We start from the raw sequence: 23,455 nt of genomic DNA on the forward strand, positions 1-23,455 counted from the left end.
AGTTTAGTTCTGCCCATTGTTTTCTCGTTTGGGGCAAACCTATTACTTCATCTGGGGACCAAACGCCGCTTTTCATGGAATTACACGCCACAACCCGTGTATCATTAACGTTCCATGTTCACCGCCGTTTGAATACATCTTCGGATGTCTCTAAATTGTTTTTTTTGTACTTTTAGCATGTGTAAATGTTGAGTTCTACTCAACCCGGGGCTAGAGGGTGTGGACGGTAGCATGCATTTCCAGTACCGTCCATGAACTGGCTCAAACAAACCGAGCCTGCAACATTTTTGTATTGGTCGTGCTGAGCGATCTGTGAAGTTTTATTTTTTTTTCTATTTCGTTTACTTAAAACGAATTACCACTTAAATTACGGTATTTATATGAAATTGCATACAACTGCATATTTTGATTTTATATCAAAGTTTGAACTAATTGCATAATTCTACAGTGTAAAAACCAATTTCAGAGGCAAAAATTATTTTACGAGAGAAGGCAGTCAAAATGAAGAACACAGAAGTATCAATTAATAAGTATTCTAGTATATGTACTATTGAAGTCATTGGGTCGACCAATACTGAACTTGAAATGGAGAAAATGTTATGTTACTTCAAGAACGAAAAACAATCTGGAGGCGGAGCTGTAGTCAAACATTCTACAGATGATTCTAAAACAGCTGCATATTTTATGTTTGAAACACACAAAGGTATCTTTATGTTTAACTGTTTTAAGTAGTAAAACCTAATTAAAGTAATTTATTTCTGGTTTAAATCCACGCCACATTTCTTCTTATTAATGTGCATATAGGTATACGCTAATTAAGCATGCATTTTTCATAAGCTAAAGGAATATTGATCACTCCTGAATTGGATTGATATATTAAATTCAGACCTTGTGTAATATAAGAAGAATTACACCAAACTTGGTCAGTAGCGTCCTGATGTAAGTTCAGATTTATAAGCCTGTGCACCAGCGCCAAATATAGAAAGAAAACCTTTAAACGACTTCTTCTCATGAACCGCTCAAGAATTGCCATCGAGCTTGGTCTGTTGTATCATTAGGTCCTCTAACGAGTTTGTTCAAAGTGCGGCACCTTTCTCACTTTATAGATCTTCATCAAACCTGTAATAGCATTATAAAGTTCTTACCCAGTGCAGTATTGCCACACATTTAGTTTTAAATCGTTTACATAGTCTTTGCCATAAGGAGACAACAATGAAATGGTGTAAGGAGTCATTCCCTTTTTCAGATGCAAATTTCTAGTATTTTTTTCTGATAAGGTCTCTTATAAAATGTTCTGTAAATTTAACCAGTTTAAGATTTAAAGTGAGCTGTTAGTACGGATAGAGGTCTGGTGTATGTATCACCAATTGTTATTAAAACAGCATCTTTTTTTAAACCTCCCGTTAGAATTATACAAAGCTTAGTCTGTAGCATCCTGGTATGCATAGCCATATTCCTTTAACTTCTCTAAGCAGTGTTCTAAAATTATAGAGTAATCATCTAATTGCTGTCAAAAAATTGGAATAGTACTCTTATGCTTTGGTATCCAGCCCATTTGAGATTAGACATAGAAAATAGAAGTCAAGACATGCTTTCCATTGTCAAGTGTACTAACACTTCTGTCTCCAGCTGGTTTTATTTAGAAGAGATTCTGTGTGTTCCGGAAGACTAATTCTTTTTCACTGCATTGATTAATCTTTGTAGTAGTCAAAGAAATATGGCTTGTGTCTCTCAAGTTTGTTTCAAAATGTTCGCTTTGACTGCATTTAGTTGAATAGAAAAAATGAATATTTCTTTTCATTAATTTTGATGAATTCGTCGCATTTTTAGTTCAAGTATACAAAAAGTATGGAGAGCTCTTATACTTTACCTTGCGTCTGTGTCGGCGTCCTTCTGCGTCCACATCCTTGTCATATTTTTGATGCACATTTTATTTTTTCACTTTATCTCTGTAATTAATTTATGAATTCGTTTCAAACTTCAAAAGTTTGACCCCACCTGACCCAGATAACCCACGTAATCTCGCAGAAGGGTCATAGCTCTTGCACCAATATCTTATAAATTATACCCCTTAACATTTCAGGCTAAAGTTTTGGTGTACTTTCACTCTATCTCAGTTACTATTTTATGGATTTGATTCAAACTTAAAATAGTTGTTTGACATTATTACCCACATCATATGACACAAGGTTCATAACTCTGTCACCAGTTATTAGCTCACCTGAACACGAAGTATTTAAAGGTGAGCTTTTGTGATCGCCTTGTGTTCGTCGTCTTTGGTCGTCTGTCGTCGTCAACTGTCATCACACTAGAGGTCATAATTTTGGCCTATTCTTAATGAAACTTGTTCAGAATGGTAGTGTTAATAAAACCTTGGATGACCATACCGTTACGAAACTTAATCAGAATGTAAATATTGATGATCTTTAGGTCCAGTTTAAATATGGGTCAGGTTGGGTCAAAAACTAAGTCACAAGGTCAAATCAAAGGAAAAGCTTATTAACACTTTAGAGGCCACATTTATGACTTATCTTCATGAAACTTAATCAGAGTGTTTACCTTGATGATCTCTAGGTCAAGTTCGAATATGACCTACTGACCTACTGACCTACTTTTTTAAGATACAGCATTGAAATTTTGATGACATGTACAGCACACTAATCTTTAAACTGACTTCAGTGACCATGAATGTGACCTAGTGATCATCTTTCTTCAGTGAGCGATACAGGGCCTTCAGGGCCCTCTTGTTCATGAATTATGCCCCATTGTTACTAAGAATTTATGGTACATTTTGATGCATTTTAGCTCAAGTTAACGAAGTATACAGAGAGCTATCCTGCTCACCATGGCATCGGCTTCTTTCCTCCTCCCCACCTTGGTACACGTTTTTAGCTCGCCCGTGCATCGGCGTCATAATTTGTTTAAGCTTTAGTATGTAAGCTTGTATCTCTGTAAACACTTGTGGGAATGGATTTACAATTTACAGACTTATTCACTGTGGTAAACTGACTTATATTGCACAGGTTCCGTCACTCTAGTTTTTTTTTAATTCTGCCAGTTTTTCGACTTAGAAATTTTTGGTCAGGTTTTTGTTTGTAAGCTGATATCTCAGTACTTACCAATGGGAATTCAAACTTCACAAACTTGTTCACTGTCTTGATCTGACATGCACTGTGCAGGTCCCTTAACTCTACTTTGATTTTTGTTTCAAAATTTTGCCCCTTTTTACACTTAGCAGTTTTTGGTTAAGTTTTTGTATGTAGGCTGGTATATCAGTAACCACGTATGGTAATAGATTGAAACTTCACACAGTTATTCACTGTGATAAACTGACTTACATTGCATAGGTTCCATAACTCTAGTTTGCTTTTTTATACAAAATTATACCCCTTTATCGACTTAGCAAGTTTCGGTTAAGCTTTTGTATGTAAGGTGGTGTCTCAGAATCCACTTATGGGAAATGGATTGACACTGTACATACCTGTTTACTGTCATGAATTGACATGCACTGTGCAAGTCCAATAACTCTATTTTGCATGTTTTTCTTTTTTGAATTATACCCGTTTTTGACTTAGCAGTTTTTGGTTAAGTTTCTGTATGTAAGCTGCTATCTCAGTATTCACTAATGGGATAGGATTGAAACTCACATACTTTTTCACTGTCATGATATGACATGCAGTGCAAAGGTTCAATATCTCTACTTTGCAGTTTTACAAAATTATGCCTCTTTTTCAACTTGGCAGTATTTAGTTAAATTCTTTTAAGCTAGTATCTCAGTACCCATTAATAGGAATGGATTGAAACTTCTTACACATGTCTACTGTCATAAGCTCTGCATGTTCCATAGCCTGTTTTGCATTTTTGTCATAATTATGACCCTTTTTCGACTTTTGTATTCACTCAATTGACAAGGCTGTTGAACAGTCGAGCGTTGCTAAGCTCCGACAGCTCTTGTTTTACACTTCCTCTTTTTTCACCATATCTGTGTAATTACTTGATGGATTTGCTTTAGACTTAAAATTGTAATTTCTTATTATCCCACGCATCATATGGCACAAAAACCATAACTCTCACTCCAATGAATTATGCCCAATTTTTAATTAGAATCTCAGCTTAACGTTCTGATGCACTTTCACTCTATCTCAGTTATTCCTAAATGGATTTGGTTCAAACTAACTGTAGCTCTCACATTATATGACACAAGGCCCATAACTCTGGTAGCAATATTTAATGAATTATCTCCTCCCTTATACTTAGAATTTCAGGTTAAAGTTTTTATGCACTTTCACTATATCTCAGTAATCACTAAATGGATTTGATTCAAACTTAAGATAGTTGTTCCACATTAGCACTTACATCATATGACGCAAGAGCCGTAACTGTTGCACGAATATTTTATGAATTATCCCCCTTTTCACTTAGAATTTCAGGTTCAAGATTTGATACACTTTTACCCTCTCTCATTTATTTCTAAATGAATTTGATTCAAGCTTAAAATAGTTGTTCCACCTTATCATTTACATCATATGAAACAAGATGCATAACTCTGACACCAATTTAACATGAATTTCGTTCCCTTTTTACTTAGAATTTAAGGTTAATTTTGATGAATTTTCACTATTATCTCAGTTATTACGATATGGATTTGATTCAAACTTAAAGTAGTTGTTCCACATCATCACCCACATCATATGGCACAAGTTGCATAGCTCTTGCACCAATATTTTATGAATTATGCCCCTTTTTGCTCAGAATTATACTTACATAATGTTTTGATACACTTTATCTTTAACTGTCGTATTACTTAATATTTTTGACACAGACTCAAGCTATTTTGCAATATCTTCATCCGCCATTGGAGTCATCGAACACTCCAGTGACAGCTCCAGTTTCCTCAGATGTGCCCAGTTTCACTTGCTAGCAACGAAATAGTTTAGCGTTTCGTCTCCTGTGACAGTTCTTGTTACTATATCTCTCTTATTACAGAGGGAATTTGATTCAAACTTAAAACATTTTGTTCCACATCATCATCAAGTTCATTTTATAAAAGGGCCACAACTGTGACCACCATATATTTCATGAAATATGCTCCCTTTTTTATCATTTGACACAAGCGCCATAACTCTGGGACCAATATCTTGTGCGATGTCCCCATTTGTACTCGAAATTTCACATTGGAACTTTGATGCACTTTTACTTTATATCTGTTGTACCCAAACTGATTTAAACTAAATAGTTTTACCACATCATCACTCACATCAGAAGATTCAAGTGCCATAACTCTTGCACCAATATTTCACGAATTTTGCCTCCTTTGTACTTGGAATCTCAGGTTAATGTTGGTGCACTTAGCTCTATAATTAATCATTGTAATTACTGAATGAATTTGACTCAAAAATTAAAACAATTCTTTCACATAATTATCCTCATCATATGACACAAGGTGCATGACTCTTGCACACATATTTCATGAATTATATTTCCTTTTTACTTAGAATTTTGGCTTGATTTTGATGCGTTTTCATACTTCTCGCTGTAACTAAATGGATTTGCTTCAAACGTTTGTTTTAGTCTGAATGTCTTTTTCATAGAATTAATATGCTGTTTAAGGAAATCGTTTGCTAGTTGTCTCCTTGGATATTGAATATTAAGTATTGATAAGTGGTCCCAATTAAAAAAATTCTGTTCAAGCTTGACCCTTGAATTAAATTGAGACCGCCAGGAAGGTCAGCTTTTTTAGAGTTTTTTCAGAGTTAAGAAATGGTACCTAAAATTTGAATAGTGCTTTTTATTTTCAAGTTATAGGACTGAATTTGGGGCTGTCACAGGCAACCATGTTTTAACATAGAGTTACAAGGAAATCTTGCATCCAAAGTGCAAAATGACTTTAAAGCGAGATATTTCTACATTATTGACACCCATTATGAAACAATGTACCTTGACCCAGTATTTATTTAGGCGATATTTTCAAATGGAAATGTCAAACTGCCCATTCACTTGGTCATTTCTATCATATTTCATGATCAATGTTTTACATACTTAATACAGCGCAATGGTTAAGGTCAGCTGAAAGCCTTAGCGACATCTTGGCCCGTTTGTTAGCCCACCCTTCGTCCGTTCTCCATCGTCCGTCGTCAGTTCGTCCGTCCATCGTCAGTCCGTCCGTTTTCCGTCCACAATTTCCTTTTGAACACGATAGAGACAACATTTTTATTTGACATTTATCAAACTTGCACGCAACTTAAAGAGGGTTAAAGAGCTATGACCCCTTAAAGTGCCAAAATTTGCTATTTTTGGCTTGTGAACACGATAGAGACAATGATTTGCAATAAACAACAATAAATCTAGATTCCATGATAAATCTGTCAGATCCAGTCATAGGTTCCGGAGTTACGGCCTCTTATTGACCCCTGAAAGAGCAAAAATTTGGTAATTTTACCTTGTGAACACGATAAAAATGAAATATTATATTTGATTTTAACCATACTTATACACAACTTATGTCACAATAAAATCCCGGTTCCTTTCGAAAACTTGCTAGATTCCATCATGGGTTCTAGAGTTACTGTCCCTGAAAGGAGAAAAAATTTCTGTTTTGGCCCTTTCTGCCATACAGAAGTTTCATGTATGCTATTGATACAAACTTGCACAGAACGATTATCTTGATGATCTCTAAGCCTGAATTGAAACTGGTTTATGTCGGTTAAAAAACTAGGTCATCAGGTCAAATCAATGAAAAAGCTTGTTAGCAACCTAGAGGCCTAATTTATACCATATCTTCATAAACTTGGTCAGAATGTTTATCTTGATGATTTCTAGGCCAAGTTATAAACTGGGTTATATGGGATCAGAAACTAGGTCACCCAGTCAAATCAAAGGAAAAGCTTCTTATCACTCTTCAGGCCACATTTATGACCCTATCTTCATGAAACTTGGTCAGACTGTTTATCTTGATGATTTCTAGACCAAGTTTGAAACTGGATTATATGGGGTCAAAACTAGGTCGCTCAATCAAATCAAAGGTAAAGCTTGTTTACACCCTAGGGGTCACATTTTGTTCATTTGATGTGCATGGAACTTGGTCAGAATGTTTGTATGTATGGAATATCGCATGAATTTTTATCTGGGTCATGTGGGGTCAAAAACTAGGTCACCAGAGCAAATAAAAGAATAAGCTTGTTTACACCTGAGGGGCATATTTTTGATTCTTAATAAAATTTGGTCAGAATGTTTGTTATCATGAAGTCATGAACGATTTGAAAACTGGGTCATATGGGGTCAAAAACTAGGTTACTAGGTAAAATCGTAGGAAAAACTTGTATACACTCTAGTGGCCAATTTTTCACTCCAATCTTCCCAAAACTTATCAGAATGTTTGTTTTCATGACATTTTGGACAAGTTCGAATCTGGGTCATGCGGGGAAAAAACTAGGTAACTGTCAAATCAAAGAAAATGCTTGTTTGTACTCAGGAGGCCGCGGTTTTGGTCCAATCTTAATGAAGATTGGTCAGAATATATGCATCTATGAAATCACTTGGTAAAACATATTTACGCTGTTATGATGTGTTACACAGGTAAGGTAAGCGACCAAGGGCCATCTTAGCCCTCTTGTTTGTTTTATATTTCCTTTGAAATTTCGTTTAGCTGGTTCTGTGATTTTTGTAGGACAGTTTCCATGTATAAGTTTTAATGAATTTTTTCTAAAGTATTAAGAAATTTAATCTGCTTCAGTGCAATTCAGATGTTTCTGTGTTTTATGTCTAGAGTCCCTTTTCTAAACATGTTTGAGATAATTCATACTGGCTTGGTTTGTTTTCATAAAAACTAGACATTGATATTTAAATTGTTGACAGTTATGTTTTACTATACTGTTAATTTTTAGAAAAATGTACAATTATGCTTTACTGTGTAGTGGCGGACAGAGTGGTAAACCATGATCACCGTGAATTTGAAATAACTGTGTCTGTTTTGGGAAAAAATATCGAAAATTGTATGCCGATTGAAACCATTAAAGTCAAGGGAATTACACAGGAGATTACCAAGCAAGATCTTCAGCTTTATTTCGAGACATACGAAAGGTCTGGAGGTGGAGAAATAGAATGCATTACATACATAACAACAGATAATAGTGTAGCATTAGTCAAGTTCCGGAAGGCAGAAGGTTTTCTTTTTATTACTTTGGCAAAAAGTAAGGGATTGAATAATTTTAGAAATGAATCGTGTTAAGTAGTTGTCATTTTTATTATTAAAACATACACTAGGCTGAAGACATTGCCTCCAGGCTTACTTTAAACAGTAATGTTTTCTTATACCTAAACCTGATGCATATCTTATATTTTCTGCTTAAATGCTTATTTAATTCACATTGTTTAAATTAACCAAGTGTTGGATACATTTGAAGTTAGGAATCTCAGAAAAGACACAATCATCAACTGTCAGTGGTTGTTGTGTAATATCCCATCACATGAAATACAAACCAAACAAGTGATTGTTTTCAAAACTTTTATTTGGCAGTATTTGCATCGATGTGATAGTACACTTTGACATACTTGATACTTGATTTATATTGAAAAACTGTCTAACTGCCACTAATGTAAACAGGGGGTGACCAAAAAGTCATTATTCATATTTTTGTGTGTTGTATTACGGTACTATGAATGCTCTTGTTGAATTATGTTTAGATGTTAATAAGTCATTACACTCAAGTCAATGGAAAAATATTTTGTGGCCATCAACCTAATGTATGCCGACAGCATTGTCAGTCTTGAATACTCTTGTGGAGTCAGTAGATCTCAAAGAAATCATTGAATAAAGTTTCATGAAAGGAAATGTATTTTGGAATGTAACTATTAGATAATATAATTTGTAGACACAAAACGTGTATACTTTACGAAATATGACTCAAATAAGCAAATGGAATAAGTTAAAAACTACTACTTTTGTAGATTTGTGAAGTAAATTGTTTTACACATATCTAGTTTATTCTTTTAAAAAGAATATGAAAAATTAGATTTTAGTGGTGTAAGAACATATCAACATGTTTTGGTACTAAAATAATTCAACGAATGGTAATGTATCTAAGTTTCTTGAAAAGGTTTTACTTACAAAACATAAAAAAATCTGAAAAAATCATATATTTAATTTTAATTGAGGTGCATACAGCCATGTTACTAAAATAGTAACGGATTAGTTTCTCCAACAATTTTTGTGATTTCTTTAGCCGACAAAACTAACTCATTATGCAAGAATTTTAAAATTCATTTCGAATGGTAATTTCTTCTTTGGACTGGGAATATTGTTTGCATCCAGTTGGGGAAAATTGAACCTATTTCAGTTAATAAGAATAAGGAACACAAATTTACATTAATTTTCTGTACGATATATGCTTCTTTGTATATTTTCAACACATTTTTACATTCAGTCGTTTACAAAATATTAAAATATTTTAGATGCTAAGGTTGTGACAAAAAGAAGAAAGCACGTCATTGAAAATTGCACATTGACCGCAGTACTGCATCACCCTCCTCCATTTTATGAGACCAAAGTACTGTTAAAGGGTCTTGTCCACACCTCACCAAGTTTTGATTTACTTGACTTCTTCGAGTCAAACATGGGATCAAGGCCAAAGAGTGTAACATATCATTTGACAGAAGACAATACAGCACTTGTAACAATGGAAAAAAACATAGGTAATTATAACTTATATTATTTCGGATTTTTGGTTATGTTTTGTTTAATACAGGTTATTATACTGTTTTAGCTCGACTGTTTGAAGAATAGTCTAGCTATTCTACACACCCTGGCGTCGGCGTCACATCATGGTTAAAGTTTTGCGTGCAAGTACATATGTCTATCAGTTAAAGGCATATAGCTTTGAAACATATTTTTTCTTTTTCTAGGTCAATTACCAACCTCACTGGGTCAAGTCCAATAATTCTGACCTGTATTTTGGCAAAATTATGCCCCCTTTTTGATTTAAAAAATCCTGGTTAAAGTTTTACATGCAAGTTACTATCTCCAAAACTAATGCAGATATTGAATTGAAACTTCACATGTGTCTTCGAGGGTCATGAAACTAGGTCATAGCATCAAGAGCCTAAGCTCTGACATGCGCTTTGGCCAAATTATGTCCCCTTTTGGACAATTCTGGTTAGAGATTTGCGTGAAAGTACATAAAGCTATCATTTAAAGGCATATAGCTTTGAAACTTATTTTTTCATTTTAGGTCAATTACCAACCTCACTGGGTCAAGTCCATAACTCTGACATGTATTTTGGTCAAACTATGCCCCCTTTTGGACTTAGAAAATCCTGGTTAAAGTTTTACATGCAAGTTACTATCTAAACTAATGCAGATAAAGAATTGAAACTTCACATGTGCCTTCATGGTCATAAAACTAGGTGATAGCATCAAGAGCCATAACTCTGACATGCATTTTGGCCTTATTATGCCCCCTTCTTTCTTAGAAAATTCTGGTTTAAGTTTTGCATACAAGTACATATAGCTATTACTTACATATAGTTCTGTAACTTATTTTTTCTTTTCAAAGTCAGTTACCAAACCTTACTAGGTCATGTATTTTTGACAAATTATGCCTCCATTTGGACTTGGAAAATCCTGGTTAAAGTTCTGCATGCAAGTTACAGTCTCCTAATCAAATGCAGATATTGAATTGAAACTTTACTGTATCTTCAGGGTTATAAAACTAGATATAGCATCAAGTCCAATAACTTTGACATGCATTTTGGCCAAATTATGTCCCGTGTGAACTTAAAATTTCCGGTTAAAGTTTTGCACGTATGTTACTATCTCCGAAACTAATGCAGATACTGGATTGAAACTCTGTAGATACTCATATTTAGGGTAATATTCCTGCTTCTGGGACAACAGTTCGAAAAGCCGAGGATTTGCTGTCTTACGGACAGCTCTTGTTCATTTTAAAAACAACTGGTGAACATAAATAGTGTAACTGGATTTTACACCAGTATTGATTGTAGTTCACTTCATTTAACCGACAACTGCCTACTATGAATCACAGGTAAAGAATGAATTCAAACATATTTATTGTCAGCTCGACTATTCATAGTCTAGCTATTCTTTTTATTATGGCGTCTGTGTCGGCGTCAGCGTCACTCCTTGTTTCGCATGAAAGTACATATGGCTATCACTTTAAGGCATATAGCTTTGAAACTTACTTTTTCTTTTTCTAGAACAATACCAACCTGACTGAGTCAAGTCCCATGACTCTGAATTTTGGCCAAATTATGCCCCCTTGTAGACTTAGAAAATGCTGGTTAAAGTTTTGCGTGCAAGTACATGTGACTATCATTTAAAGGCATATAGCTTTGAAACTTATTTTTAGCTCGTCTGTTCAAAAAAAAAAGGTAGAGCTATTTGACTCACCTATGCGTCAGCGTCTGCGTCCACGTCGGCATTGGCGTTTCAGTTGGGTTAAGTTTTTGTATGTAAGCTGGTATCTCAGTAAGAACTCATGGGAATGGATTGAAACTTCACACACTTATTCACTGTGATAAACTGACTTACATTGCTCGGTTCCAGAACTCTATTTTGACTTTATACAAAATGGTGGCCCTTTTCGGCTTAGTAATTTTTGGTTTAAGTTTTATATGTAAGCTGGTATCTCATTAGTTTTTGGTTAAGGCTTTGTATGTAAGCTGGTATCATAGTACCCACTAATTGGAATTGATTGAAACTTCACACAGTTGTCTATTGTCATGAGCTGATATGCAGGTTCCATAACCCTTTTTGGCAATTTTACAAAATTATGCCGCTCTTTGGACTTTAATTTTCATTCAGTTGACATGGCTGTAGAATAGTCGAACGTTGCTGTCCGCCGACAGCTCTTGCTTTTTTTCGAGGTGAGTACCAACCTCACTGGGTCAAGACCCATAACTCTGATATGCATTTTGGCCACATTATGCCACCTTTTTGATTTTGAAAATCCTGTTTAAAGTTTTGCATACAAGTACATATAGCTATTACTTCAAGACATATAGCGCGGAACATTCTTTTTTAGGTCAATTACCAACCTCACTGGGTGAAGTCCCATAACTCTGACATGTATTTTGGGCAAATTATGCCCTCTTTTGAACTTAGAAAATCCTTGTTAATGATTAACATGCGAGTAAAGTTTTGCATGCAAGTTACTATCTCGAAATCAAATGCAGATATTGAATTGAATCTTTACATGTGTCTTTGGGTTTATAAAACTAGGTTATAGCATTAAGTCCCATGACTCTGACATGCATTTTGACCATATTATGTCCCCTGTGAACTTAAAACTTCTGGTTAAAGTTTTGCATGTAAGTTACTCTTTACCTCAAAAGCTAATGCAGATACTGTATTGAAAATAGGTTTTCTAACAATTAGGGTAATATTCCTACTTCTGGGAGAACAATTCAAATAGTCGAGTATTTTCTGTTTTACGGACAGCTCTTGTTTTATGTAAAATCGTCTTGGAAAACATTGCTTTATAGTTCTGTTTTCTAACTACAGATCTAACAGAGCGGACCTTAATATTTTACTCAAAAGCACATGGGAAGGGAAGGATGTTGATATCAGTCTAACCAATATGAATCTCGCATGACTGTTTAACAATAATGTTAAAACGTTCAGTTACATTTTAAAAGTTTAATCTAGTAAATAGAATAATATACAGTCGAAATTTCTTATCTCGAAGACATATGGACCGTGAAAAATTTCACGATAACGTAAAATTTCAGATATCATTTACCATATTTTTCTGTTCTCAGGAAATCCCAGGATTATCCTGGGATATCCTGGGATTCTTATAGCAAGGCTGCAAGAAAGTCTTGAAGACAGGACTTTAACACTAAAAGACAGGACTTTTGATGGAAAAATTGTCCTATGCACAGGCAAAAGACAGGACTAAGATACAGATTAGAAAATGGATATTTAATTTGAAACAAGATCTTGTAATGGTCTAGTAAGTTAATTACATCCTGGTGTTGAAGACCCATGTTTTGGGAAAATCTGTGTCATTAAGCACATGTGATTTTGGTGTTGTCAGTGTAACAGGAATAAATTCTATATTTGTGGTAGTTAGCAAATTATTTCTGTATAAACTTTTAGAAATAATAAATACTGTACACCTTCATTTAATGATTTTACAAAACAATGTTATTTTTTGCATGTATGTATTTTTCTTTAAAATTAGTCAGAAATGTGTCAGTACAGTTTAGGTTATCTGTACATGTTTAATCAAAGACAGTTTCACTCTAGTAAACAGATCATAGAATGATAGGAGCTTTTTGCTCAATATGAAGCTCATAATTTGAAGACTTTAGACTAAATAGTAGTATTTTCGCCTAGTATTTTTGCCATGAGTGCACATATTTGAGCTGATTTATGATGTGCCAAGAAATTAATATTTCTGCTATGACAGATTGTGTACATGATGTATGCTTTTTAACTGCAAAATATTCTTTAATATTAGAAAATGATATCTTGTATAATACTCTTACTGTTTACATAAATTGTATTGAAATTTATCAGTCAATTTGTTAACTGCATTTCCCGCCAAAGTGAATTTCAAATCATGTTTACAAGGTTCTAGGTTTCCTGAAGATAGGACAATTGTCCTAAGATTTCCTGACATCAGGGATTTCTGGGATTTTCTGAAAACTGGACAATTGTCCCGGGATATCCTGACTTCAAGAATTCCTTGGATTTCCCGAGAACCAGACAATATAATAAATTATAGTTCTGATGTCCTATTATTTTCCTGTTTATAGGATAGTCCTTGGATTGTCCCATTCCCATTTAGCGACGTAAGAAGTCCCAGTACTATCCCAGGAACAGGAATTCCTATGACATTTTCTGGATATTATCCCAGGATAGTCCTGGGACTTCCTGGGATAATCCCATGGTTTTCTGTTCTTTTTTGGCACGGGAACAATGCTTCATAAATGTACACTTTCATATTGTTTATATTGCATCTGTTTAAGTGCAGAATTATACATTTTTAGCTCGACTATTCAAAGAATAGGTAAAGCTATTGAACTCACCCATGCGGCGGCGTCAGCGTCTGCGTCGCAGTCCCGATTTGGTTAAGTTTTTAGCTCACATAGGCACAAAGTGCTCATAGTGAGGTTATGTGACCACGCTGCGTCCCTCCTTCGTCCGTCCGTCCGTCCGTTCGTCAAGCTGTCCGTCGACAACAATTCTGTTTAAACGACATCTCCTCTCCTCAAAAACCACTAAATCGATTTTAATGAAACTTGGCCTGGATGTTCCTTGAGTGGTCCATTTCCAAATGTGTTCAAACGGTTCCTCTTGGTTGCACATGGGGGCCGCAAGAGTTAAATGTAGAAAAATATTTAAACGACATCTCCTAAACCAGTGGTCCGATTTTGAAATTATTTTACACAAATGGTCCTTCTGTCACCCTCTACCAAGATGTTGAAATTATATTGACTTGTCAAAAAACAGGGCCGTCAGGGGGCATTGGCATTTTTCCCTTTATGTATATAGTGGAAATTAAAGAAAGATCTTGTGTGAAACTGATGGCCCAATTTTAAAATTATTTCACACAAATGGTCCTTATGTGAACCTCTACCAGGTTTGTTCAAATTATTTTGACTCGTCAAAAAATATTGCTTTCAGAGGGCGTGGCAACCTTTCACTCGGTTTGATATGTACATAGGGGAAGCTTTATAAATCTTCTTGTGTGAAACTGCTTGCCCATTTTTAAAAAAAAATGTTTACAAATGTCATCCTCTACCAAGATAATGCAAATTATCGTGATTCGTCAAAACACATGGCTGCCAGGGGGCGTGGTCACTTTTCCCTATATGTATATAGTGGAAATTTATATAAAGAAACTTCTTGTGTGAAACGTCTAGTCCGATTTAAAATAATTTTGCACAAATGGTCCTTGTGTGACCCTCTACCAAAATTGTTAAAGTTATTTCGATTCGTTAAAAAACATGGCCGCCAGAGGGCGTGGTGACTTTTCATTAACAATTTCTTTAAACATCATCTCCTCCAAAACGATCTCTGGGTACCCCTCTTTGAGAATTGTCCGAATGTTCCCGTTTAATGAGCTACCTAATTCAGCTACCACACTTTAAAAATCTTTTTCTCTTGGGCTTTGATAGTTGGCATTTGATATCAGTGTTTAACTCTACCATAATTGACCAAATATTTGCCCAAAGGTCACAAAATGGCCACGCCCCTGTATGTGACATGAACTTACTATAGGCTTTTATATAAGATACTTTGAAAATCTTCTTCACTAAATCAATAATAGCCAGAGCCTTGATTTTTGGCGTATGATATCAGAGTTGTACTGTCTTACTATTGCCCTAGGTAAAAGAATGTGTGTGACGACTGACATAGAAGAAGCCTATCAATATTTGTACCATTACATTATACAAACACACATAAAGCCTTATACACAGGCGACCGCTTTAGGGTCAATGACCCTCTCGTTGTATGTAAGCTGGCTTCTCAGTAATCACTTGAGGGAATGGATTAAAACTTCTCATACTTATTCATTGTGATAAACTGACTTACACTGCACAGGTTCCATTACTCTATTTTGCTTTTTACAAAAGCGTGCCCCTTTTTTGACTTAGAGATCTTTGGTTAAGGGTTTCCACTACCGTCCATGAATAGGCTCAATCTGCAACATTTTCGTTTTTGTCGTGTTGAACGACCTGTGAGGTTTCCACTTTTTGTATTTTATTATCAAAGCTGCGTTGTCTGTGCTGTGTGGCGGCCGTAAAAGGTCTACCCGTACATTCAATTAGGGCTGTTATATTTCAAAGATCGTTCACGACCTTTATGTCGTGTTAATGGTACTGTTTAGTTTCTCAGCATGACCATTTCAGCCAGGGTGGTTCAAATACTCTCGCTTTCATAGCCTTGGGTATTGTATGATCACCCCTTGGATATGGTGCCTGCTTTTTAATTTTGTCTTTTGACAGTTCCTGTGATATGCCGGCTCCGTAACCTCAGATCCCCTTTCTAAATTCCAGTTTGTTTAGTTCTGTCCATTGTTTTCTCGTTTGGGGCAAACCCATTATTTTATCTGGGAACCAAACGCCGCTTTTCATGGAATTACACGATACAACCCGTGTATCATTGAAGGTTCCATGTTCACCGCCGTTTGAATACATCTTCGGATGGCTCAGAATTGCCTTTTGTACTTTTAGCATGTGTAAATGTTGAGTTCTTCTCAACCCGGGGCTAGAGGGCGTGGACAGTAGCATGCATTTCCATTACCGTCCATGAATAGGCTCAATCAAACCGAGCTTACAACATTTTCGTTTTTGTCGTGTCCACTTTTTCTAATTTACATGTAAGCTGGTATTTCAGTATCTCCTTATGGAATGTATTGAACCTTCACACACTTGTGCACAGTGATGATCTGACATGCACTGCACAGGTTTCAGAACTCTACTTTGCATATTTACAAAATTATGCCCCTTTTTTGACTTAGCAGTTTTTGGTTAAGCTTTTGTATGTAAGCTGGTATTTCAGTACCCACTTTTTGGAATGGATTTAAACTTCACGTACTTGTTCACTGATATGACCTGACATGCATTGCAGAGGTTTCTAAATTCTGTTTTGCTTTTTGTAAAAATATTATCCCCCTTTTTCGACTAAGAAAATTTTAGTGAAGGTTTTGTATGCAAGCTGATATCTCAGTACCCGTTAATGGATATGGATTGAAACTTCACATACACATTCACATACAATCACTCTGATGATCTGACATGCAAGTTTAATTACTCTAATTTGCATATTTACAAAATTATGCCGCTTTTTAGCTCACCTGATCGCTCGACGTCCGGCGTCCGTCGTCTGCCTGTCTGTCTGTCAACTGTCTGTCTGTCGTCTGTCAACATTTAGCTTGTGTATGCGATAGGGGATTTATTTTTCAATTGATCTTCTCGAAAGTTTGTCAGAATTATTACCTTGAAAAGTTCTAAGTCGAGAATGAATATGGGTAATCTTGAATCAAAAACTAGGTCATTAGGTCAAATAAAAGAAAAACCTTGTGTATGCAATAGAGGCTGCATTTTTCAATTGATCTTCATGAAATTTGGTCAGAATGATTGCCTTTATAAAATCTAGGCTGAATTAGAATATGGATTATCGAGGTTCCAAAAGCAGGTCACTAGGTACAATCAAAGAAAAACCTTATGTATGCATTAGAGGCTGTAGTTTTCAGTTAATCTTCATAATGTTTCGTAAGAATGATTGCCTTGATATAATCTAGGCCGAGTTTGAATATGGGTTGTCCGTGGTAAAAACTGGGTCACTAAGTCAAATCAAAGATAAACCTTGTGTATGCGATGGAGGCAGTATTTTCAATTGATCATCATAAAATTTGGTCAGAATGATTGCCTTGATCAAGATTGAATATGAGTTGTCTGGGGTTAAAAACTAGGTCAGTAGGTTATATCAAAGAAAATACTTGTTTAAACACAAGATACTACATTTTTGGTCCAATCCTGATGAAAATTGGCCAGAATATTTGTTTCCATGAAATCACTGGGTCCAAACATGTTTACACTGTTATAGTGTGTTTCTCAGGTGAGCGACCTAGGGCCATCTTGGCCCTCTTGTTTGACTTAGCACCTTTTGGTTAAGTTTTTGTATGTATGCTGGTGTCTCAGTACCCACTTTTGGGAGTGGATGAAATCTTAATGTACTTGTTCACTGGGATGATCTGATATGCATTACTCACGTTTCTTAACTCTATTTTGCTTTTTATACAAATTATGCCCCTTTTTTGACCAAGAAAATTTTAGTTAAGGTTTTGTATGTAAGCTAAAATCTCAGTACCCAATAATGGATATGCATTGAAACTTCGCACACTTGCTCTCTGTGATGATCTGACATGCATTGCAGATGTTTCATAACACTACTTTGCATATTTACAAAATTATGCCCTTTTTGGACTTAGCAGTTTTTGGTTAAGTTTGTGTATGTAAGCAGGTATCTCAGTACCCGCTAATGGGAATGAATTAAAATTTCATATTTTGTCTATTGTTATGAGCTGATATGCATCGTACAGGTTTCTTAACCCTGTGTAACAATTTTACAAAATTATGCCCCTTTTGGTCTTTACTATTCATTTATTTGACAAGGTGTTGAATAGTCGAGCGAAACTGTCCTTGGACAGCTCTTGTTCTTTTATTGAAATAGGAATGAAATGTTACGTCAGCATTTTAGTGTATTTTGTCTAACTTAATAGTTTAATATTTTTGTACTTTTTTTCTGTATAAAATTGTTATCATATTTGCCTAATATGGTGAAACATGGGAATCGCAGTTACACACAGAGATTTATAATAACAGTATTTTTTCTTGATTTTATGTTATCTCAGTCTTTTTATACCCCTTCAAACTATTTAGTAGTGAGCTTGTCAGTTGGTCTGTTTGTCCGTTAGTTTTCATGATTTCCAGACAATAACTCATCAAAGGCTTAAAAGATTTAAATAATATTTAGTACACATGTATAACATCATGAAATACAGGTCAGGTTCGACTAAGTCTACAATCCACCAAAAGGGATTTATTATGTTATGACGCTGGTGTCCGTCCGTCCGTTAGCAATTTCATGTTTGCTCTGAAACTCTTGAACCCATTAAGGGATTTCGATGAAACTTCGCACAAATGTTCACCACACCGAGACAATGTGTATGTTTTGGATGGGTTGTTTCAAGGTCACACATAGGGTCAAAGGTCATATGACATTTTTGTGCCCGCTCTGACAAGTTGACAACTCTTGAACTGCTTGAAAGGTTTTTGTCAAGCCCGCCTGTGGTGAACTCGAATTTGTTGTCACTTTTGGCGGTTCGGTGTATGTATGTGCGTACGTTCGTGCGTGCGTCGATTTTGTCTGGACCGTAACTTTGACATGCATGGATGTTAACTTCAGTGAGTAAGAGGGTCATGTACAAACCTCATGTTCCTATCTCACAGGTCACGGTCACCGTTGCAGGTCAAAAGTCAAATTGAAAATGAATTTATCCGGAGCATTTCCTCTTAATGCATGGTGGGATTTTGATGTAACTTGGCGTGAATGTCAACCATTTTGTGACGGAGTGTCGGGCGCAATGGCCAGTCCCTAGGTGTAAGGTCAAGGTCACATTTAGAAGTCAAAGGTTAGATACATGAATGAATTTGTCCGGAGCATTTCTTTTTCATGCATAGAGGGATTTTGATGTATCTTGGAACAATTGTTTACCATCATCATCATGAGAATAGAATAACTTCCCTGTGATTTTACTATAAATAGCTTATATTGTATTTTTTATGACTGATCGTAGGGAAAAATCAAGACCACTTTTTCGTTGTACAAATGCATGTTTAATCCAATTTTGAGATGTATATGACCTATGTTCACTGGTAAAGATTTTTATGTGGACTTAGACCTTTTTTAAGATTAACTTCCCTTATTTGTTACAGTTATATTGTAACTTTTTTCAATCTTTTTTATTTGGCATAAATGTTTGATTCAACGAGACTGAGTGTCGTGTGCAAATCAAAGTCCTTTTGACAGCTGGAGGGCTCGATATGTTGCCCGTTTGTATCAAATTAAGAAACGTGGCATAAATGTTTACATCGAAACGATGTGTCCTACTTCTGTGACAAGACCATACTGTGGTGGTATTATTCGTCACTCCAGTGACAGTTGTAGTTTAGTATGTAAAGATGAACTGTAGATGTTTCTTACTTCTTGAGTAACTATAATATGTTAAGATAAAGTATTGTGAGTGTATGTCAACATGTCAATGTGCTGAAAATCTTACAAAGTTAATCTTTTATTCAAGTCTGCTTAATCACCCTGTTTTTACTGTTATCAATTTAAAGTAGAATAAATTAACTTGATTTGGCAAACTATGTAGTGATTTGTGTTAATTACGACACTTTTTGTCTAGTCCATTTACAGAAACGAAGACATAATTGTCAAAATGGCTGTTTGGTGTATATCCGGATTTGTTTGTTCGGACCATAACATTGACGTGCATAGAGCAATCTTGTTTATATTTTGCATGAATGTTAACTTGAGTGAGACAAAATCTTAATTTCTAGACTAGCTCCTAGACTACGATATATCTATTTACATTTTTATGATTGAATGTAGTGAACTGAGCCAGTCTATATCCCATGTCCAATATCATAGTCTAGTACAATCCAAAAATTCACAAACCTAATTTTAAGTTTGTTATCAATCAATGTCAGGAATTGACCACAGTCTAACTGATAGAGATCAGGGGTTTTTTATGCAACACTTTGAGACCATCTGGAGGCTGGGATTTACAACTGCAGGGGTCAGTTGAGTTGAAATTTGTATCAGATAAAAATTCATTTCTCTGTGCTTGGTTGGAGAATCTGATAGATACACATTTCTTATGGCATGTCATAAAGTTGACATAATGAATTAAGTTGCAACTGAACAATAAATGAATAGAAAATATGTATTCCCCGGACCTGGTTGTGTTAAAACCTTGAACGTAAAAAGACAGAATGTACATATTATAATATAGTGGTTTCACCTCTAGGTGCATTAATGAATGTCTAGGTTCAGGGGCTGAATAAATGCATATTAAAGTGGTATATTTCAAGGACAGTGAAATACCGCAAATACAGGGACATAAATCTGCAATCTTGTTCTGAGAATTTTGTCATTTTGCTTTTGACAGAATGCTTTCATTTCTTCCAATCCTGTATTCTGTTAGCTACAATGTCTTTGGCTTTTCTGAATCTAATGCAGGTGTCACATTCATTGGGTTGATTTTCAGCTTTAAAAATCTGTATGTAAATACATGAATGCACATTTTATTTACATCAAAATTGGTATTTGTACAAAAGATAGAAAAGTCCTGAAGTTAGAAATATTTTTAAGCTTATAATTCTTGTAAGTTTCTTATGTATGCAAATTTCGCATGTTGCATACTATATAGTTCAGTTGACTTCAGTTATCTACTACTTTACAAATCAAGAAAAACATACTTGTATAATCTTAAGTAGAAAAGATTAGCATAGCCAAATGTTTTATAATAAATATTAATTGATTTGTGAACAAAATCATGTTAAATAGACATATTGTTCCAAAATATTTATCGTGTTGAAAGGGTACTTTTACATATTAACATTCAATTACATATCACTTACAGGGACATGCATTTACTCAATTAATCGCCAGTGTAGAGAGGACTGGTGTGTTTGGAAATATTCTGTATTCTATACAGTAATATTATTTGAAAGCGGTGGTTATCGTACTTTATTATACCACTTAATTTGCTATTTTGTTAATTATAGTAACTATAATTTCATTCACGGGAGGCTTGTTCACTATACCAGTTGGCAAACACAGTTTACCAAATACTTCATTTTAACGTCAAAAATGCTTAATACTCTAAACACAAGTAAGTATTTGATATTTGGCACAAAATATACATGTATAGCATTGGGAAGTTACATTTTATCATGGCCCTTCAATTTGAAAAAAATGCCACATGCCAAATGCGAAATATTAAATGCCAAATGCTTAATCTTAAACATTGAGTCATAATTATCAAATGCGATGGCAAAACAATGCTATGGAAGGACGGTGTGCCATGCTTATTGCCAAATGCTAAATGTCAAATAATTCATGCAAAATGCTATTTGCAAAATGTTAAATGCCAAATATTGACTTCAAACGGTAATTGTCAAACTATAAATGTTAATTGTTAATTGGGAAATGCAAAGCAATAAATGTCAAATGCTTATTGCTAAGTGCTTAATATATCCCATGACTGGTAGAACATACAAGTGCTTCAAATCATACTCCTAAGACATGATACAGATCTGTATTTTATAAAATCTTTTTTCGTATTATGAGAGCAAGAATATGGTATTTAGCTATTAGCATTAGATATCTGGGAATTAGAATGGTGCGCCAGCCTTCCGTATATGCATCGACCTTTAAATAGTTTTTCACTTATCAACATTTGTTAAGAAAATAAAACCTTTTTTGTTTGGTGTTGCAGTGACTTCAGTACGGTGCTGGGAGATCACTGAATGGAACTCATTTTTGTTGACACTTCTGTGTGTTTCTCTCAATTTTGGTACAGCTTTCTTATAATTTTGTTTATATGCATGGGTTTAGACTGCTCAGTACAAAAATATCTGTAACAATTCCTTAACATAAACAGTTAACTGGCTTTCCAATGGGACAACACGTTTCGGTTTTATTAACATCTTTGAAAACTTTTATATGGTAGCAATCCTAATCTGGTTTATGCTACATATAATTTAAAGCAGTTTCTTTATTGTTGGAATAAACTTGACAGCTACATAACCTTTTAAAAAGTGCTTTTGATATTGACATGCTGTAAGATTGTTTTTAAATCCATTCTTCAGTATCAGAATTTTACTGATTAAAATATTTTTTTTAATAAAATAAACATATAATTGTAAATAAATACATGTATATTTGCAAAAGGGCACTTAAAGATTTCAAAACTAGTAAAATGGTTTATTCTAGATGAGAATGGTTCTTCAGTAATCACCATTAAAAATCAGTTAGGTAAACAGATTTATGATCAGCAGCTAACACTTAACCATCAGCGTGATGTACCAAATTATCCACGGGTAATTTAATAGACATAGGTGCCAATAAGCTCTCTAAGAGCATTTCGGATTGTACCAGACTGATAATTTTAACATCATTCCTTTGTGAAAATCTCTTAAATAGACTGACTTTTATAGCTATGGAATTGAATTCGACAAAAAGGGGAAAAATTTAGAAATATATTTATCATCAGTCTAGTGGCTAGTCTACTAAATTTCCTATTTCATAGGTCAAAGTCACAGTTGAAGGTCAAAGGTCATGTCAGATCTCGTCCGGCCCATAACTTTGACTTTCATTGAGCGGTCTTGGTTATATTTTGCAAGAATGATAACCTTAGTGAGACGGAGTGTCATGCGCCAAACCCAGGTTTCTATCTCAAATATCATGGTCACAGGGTCAAAGGGCAGGCTCGACATGTTACTCGTGGGCATTTAGTTATGATATTCAGTTAATTGTTTGTACCTCTACGATTGACAAGTGCTATTTCAAAACAGGATATGAAGTGTGTGAAAAAATCAAGAAACAAGGGCAAAAATATTAATTTACGATATTGAAATACAAACTGGAGATAAACAAGGCATTTGATACAGAAAAGGAAGGAATAAAGTCAGACTGTCTGTATGTTAAAACAATACAACATTGACACTATTTTTTTTATAAAAAGCATTTCCTTTAAAACAGCCTCAGTAGGCTAGTGGTAGAGCACCTGCTTTGAGTGCAGGAGGTTGTGGGTTTGCTTCATACCAAAGATGTGAAAAATGGCAATATAGCTTCCTTGTTTGGCACTTTTCAAGAGGGTAATTCTAGGGCCGATGGACCCAGTGTTTGTCTTTA

General features: G+C 35.0%; 1 protein-coding gene across 1 annotated transcript in view; it reads left to right on the forward strand.

Moving 5' to 3' along the window:
- LOC128553206 (uncharacterized) overlaps positions 1–23,455 on the forward strand; it is a gene marked incomplete at both ends in the record, with an annotated part of 65,728 nt that overhangs the window by 39,816 nt on the left and 2,457 nt on the right. The window contains 3 exons of the mRNA XM_053534328.1: positions 467–703; positions 7,914–8,162; positions 9,451–9,690. Coding sequence (XP_053390303.1) covers positions 467–703; positions 7,914–8,162; positions 9,451–9,690 — 726 coding nt within the window. The remainder of the gene's footprint in view (positions 1–466; positions 704–7,913; positions 8,163–9,450; positions 9,691–23,455) is intronic.

The sequence above is a fragment of the Mercenaria mercenaria genome, unplaced genomic scaffold (assembly GCF_021730395.1).
Source record: "Mercenaria mercenaria strain notata unplaced genomic scaffold, MADL_Memer_1 contig_3587, whole genome shotgun sequence".
NCBI classification, from domain to species: domain Eukaryota; kingdom Metazoa; phylum Mollusca; class Bivalvia; order Venerida; family Veneridae; genus Mercenaria; species Mercenaria mercenaria.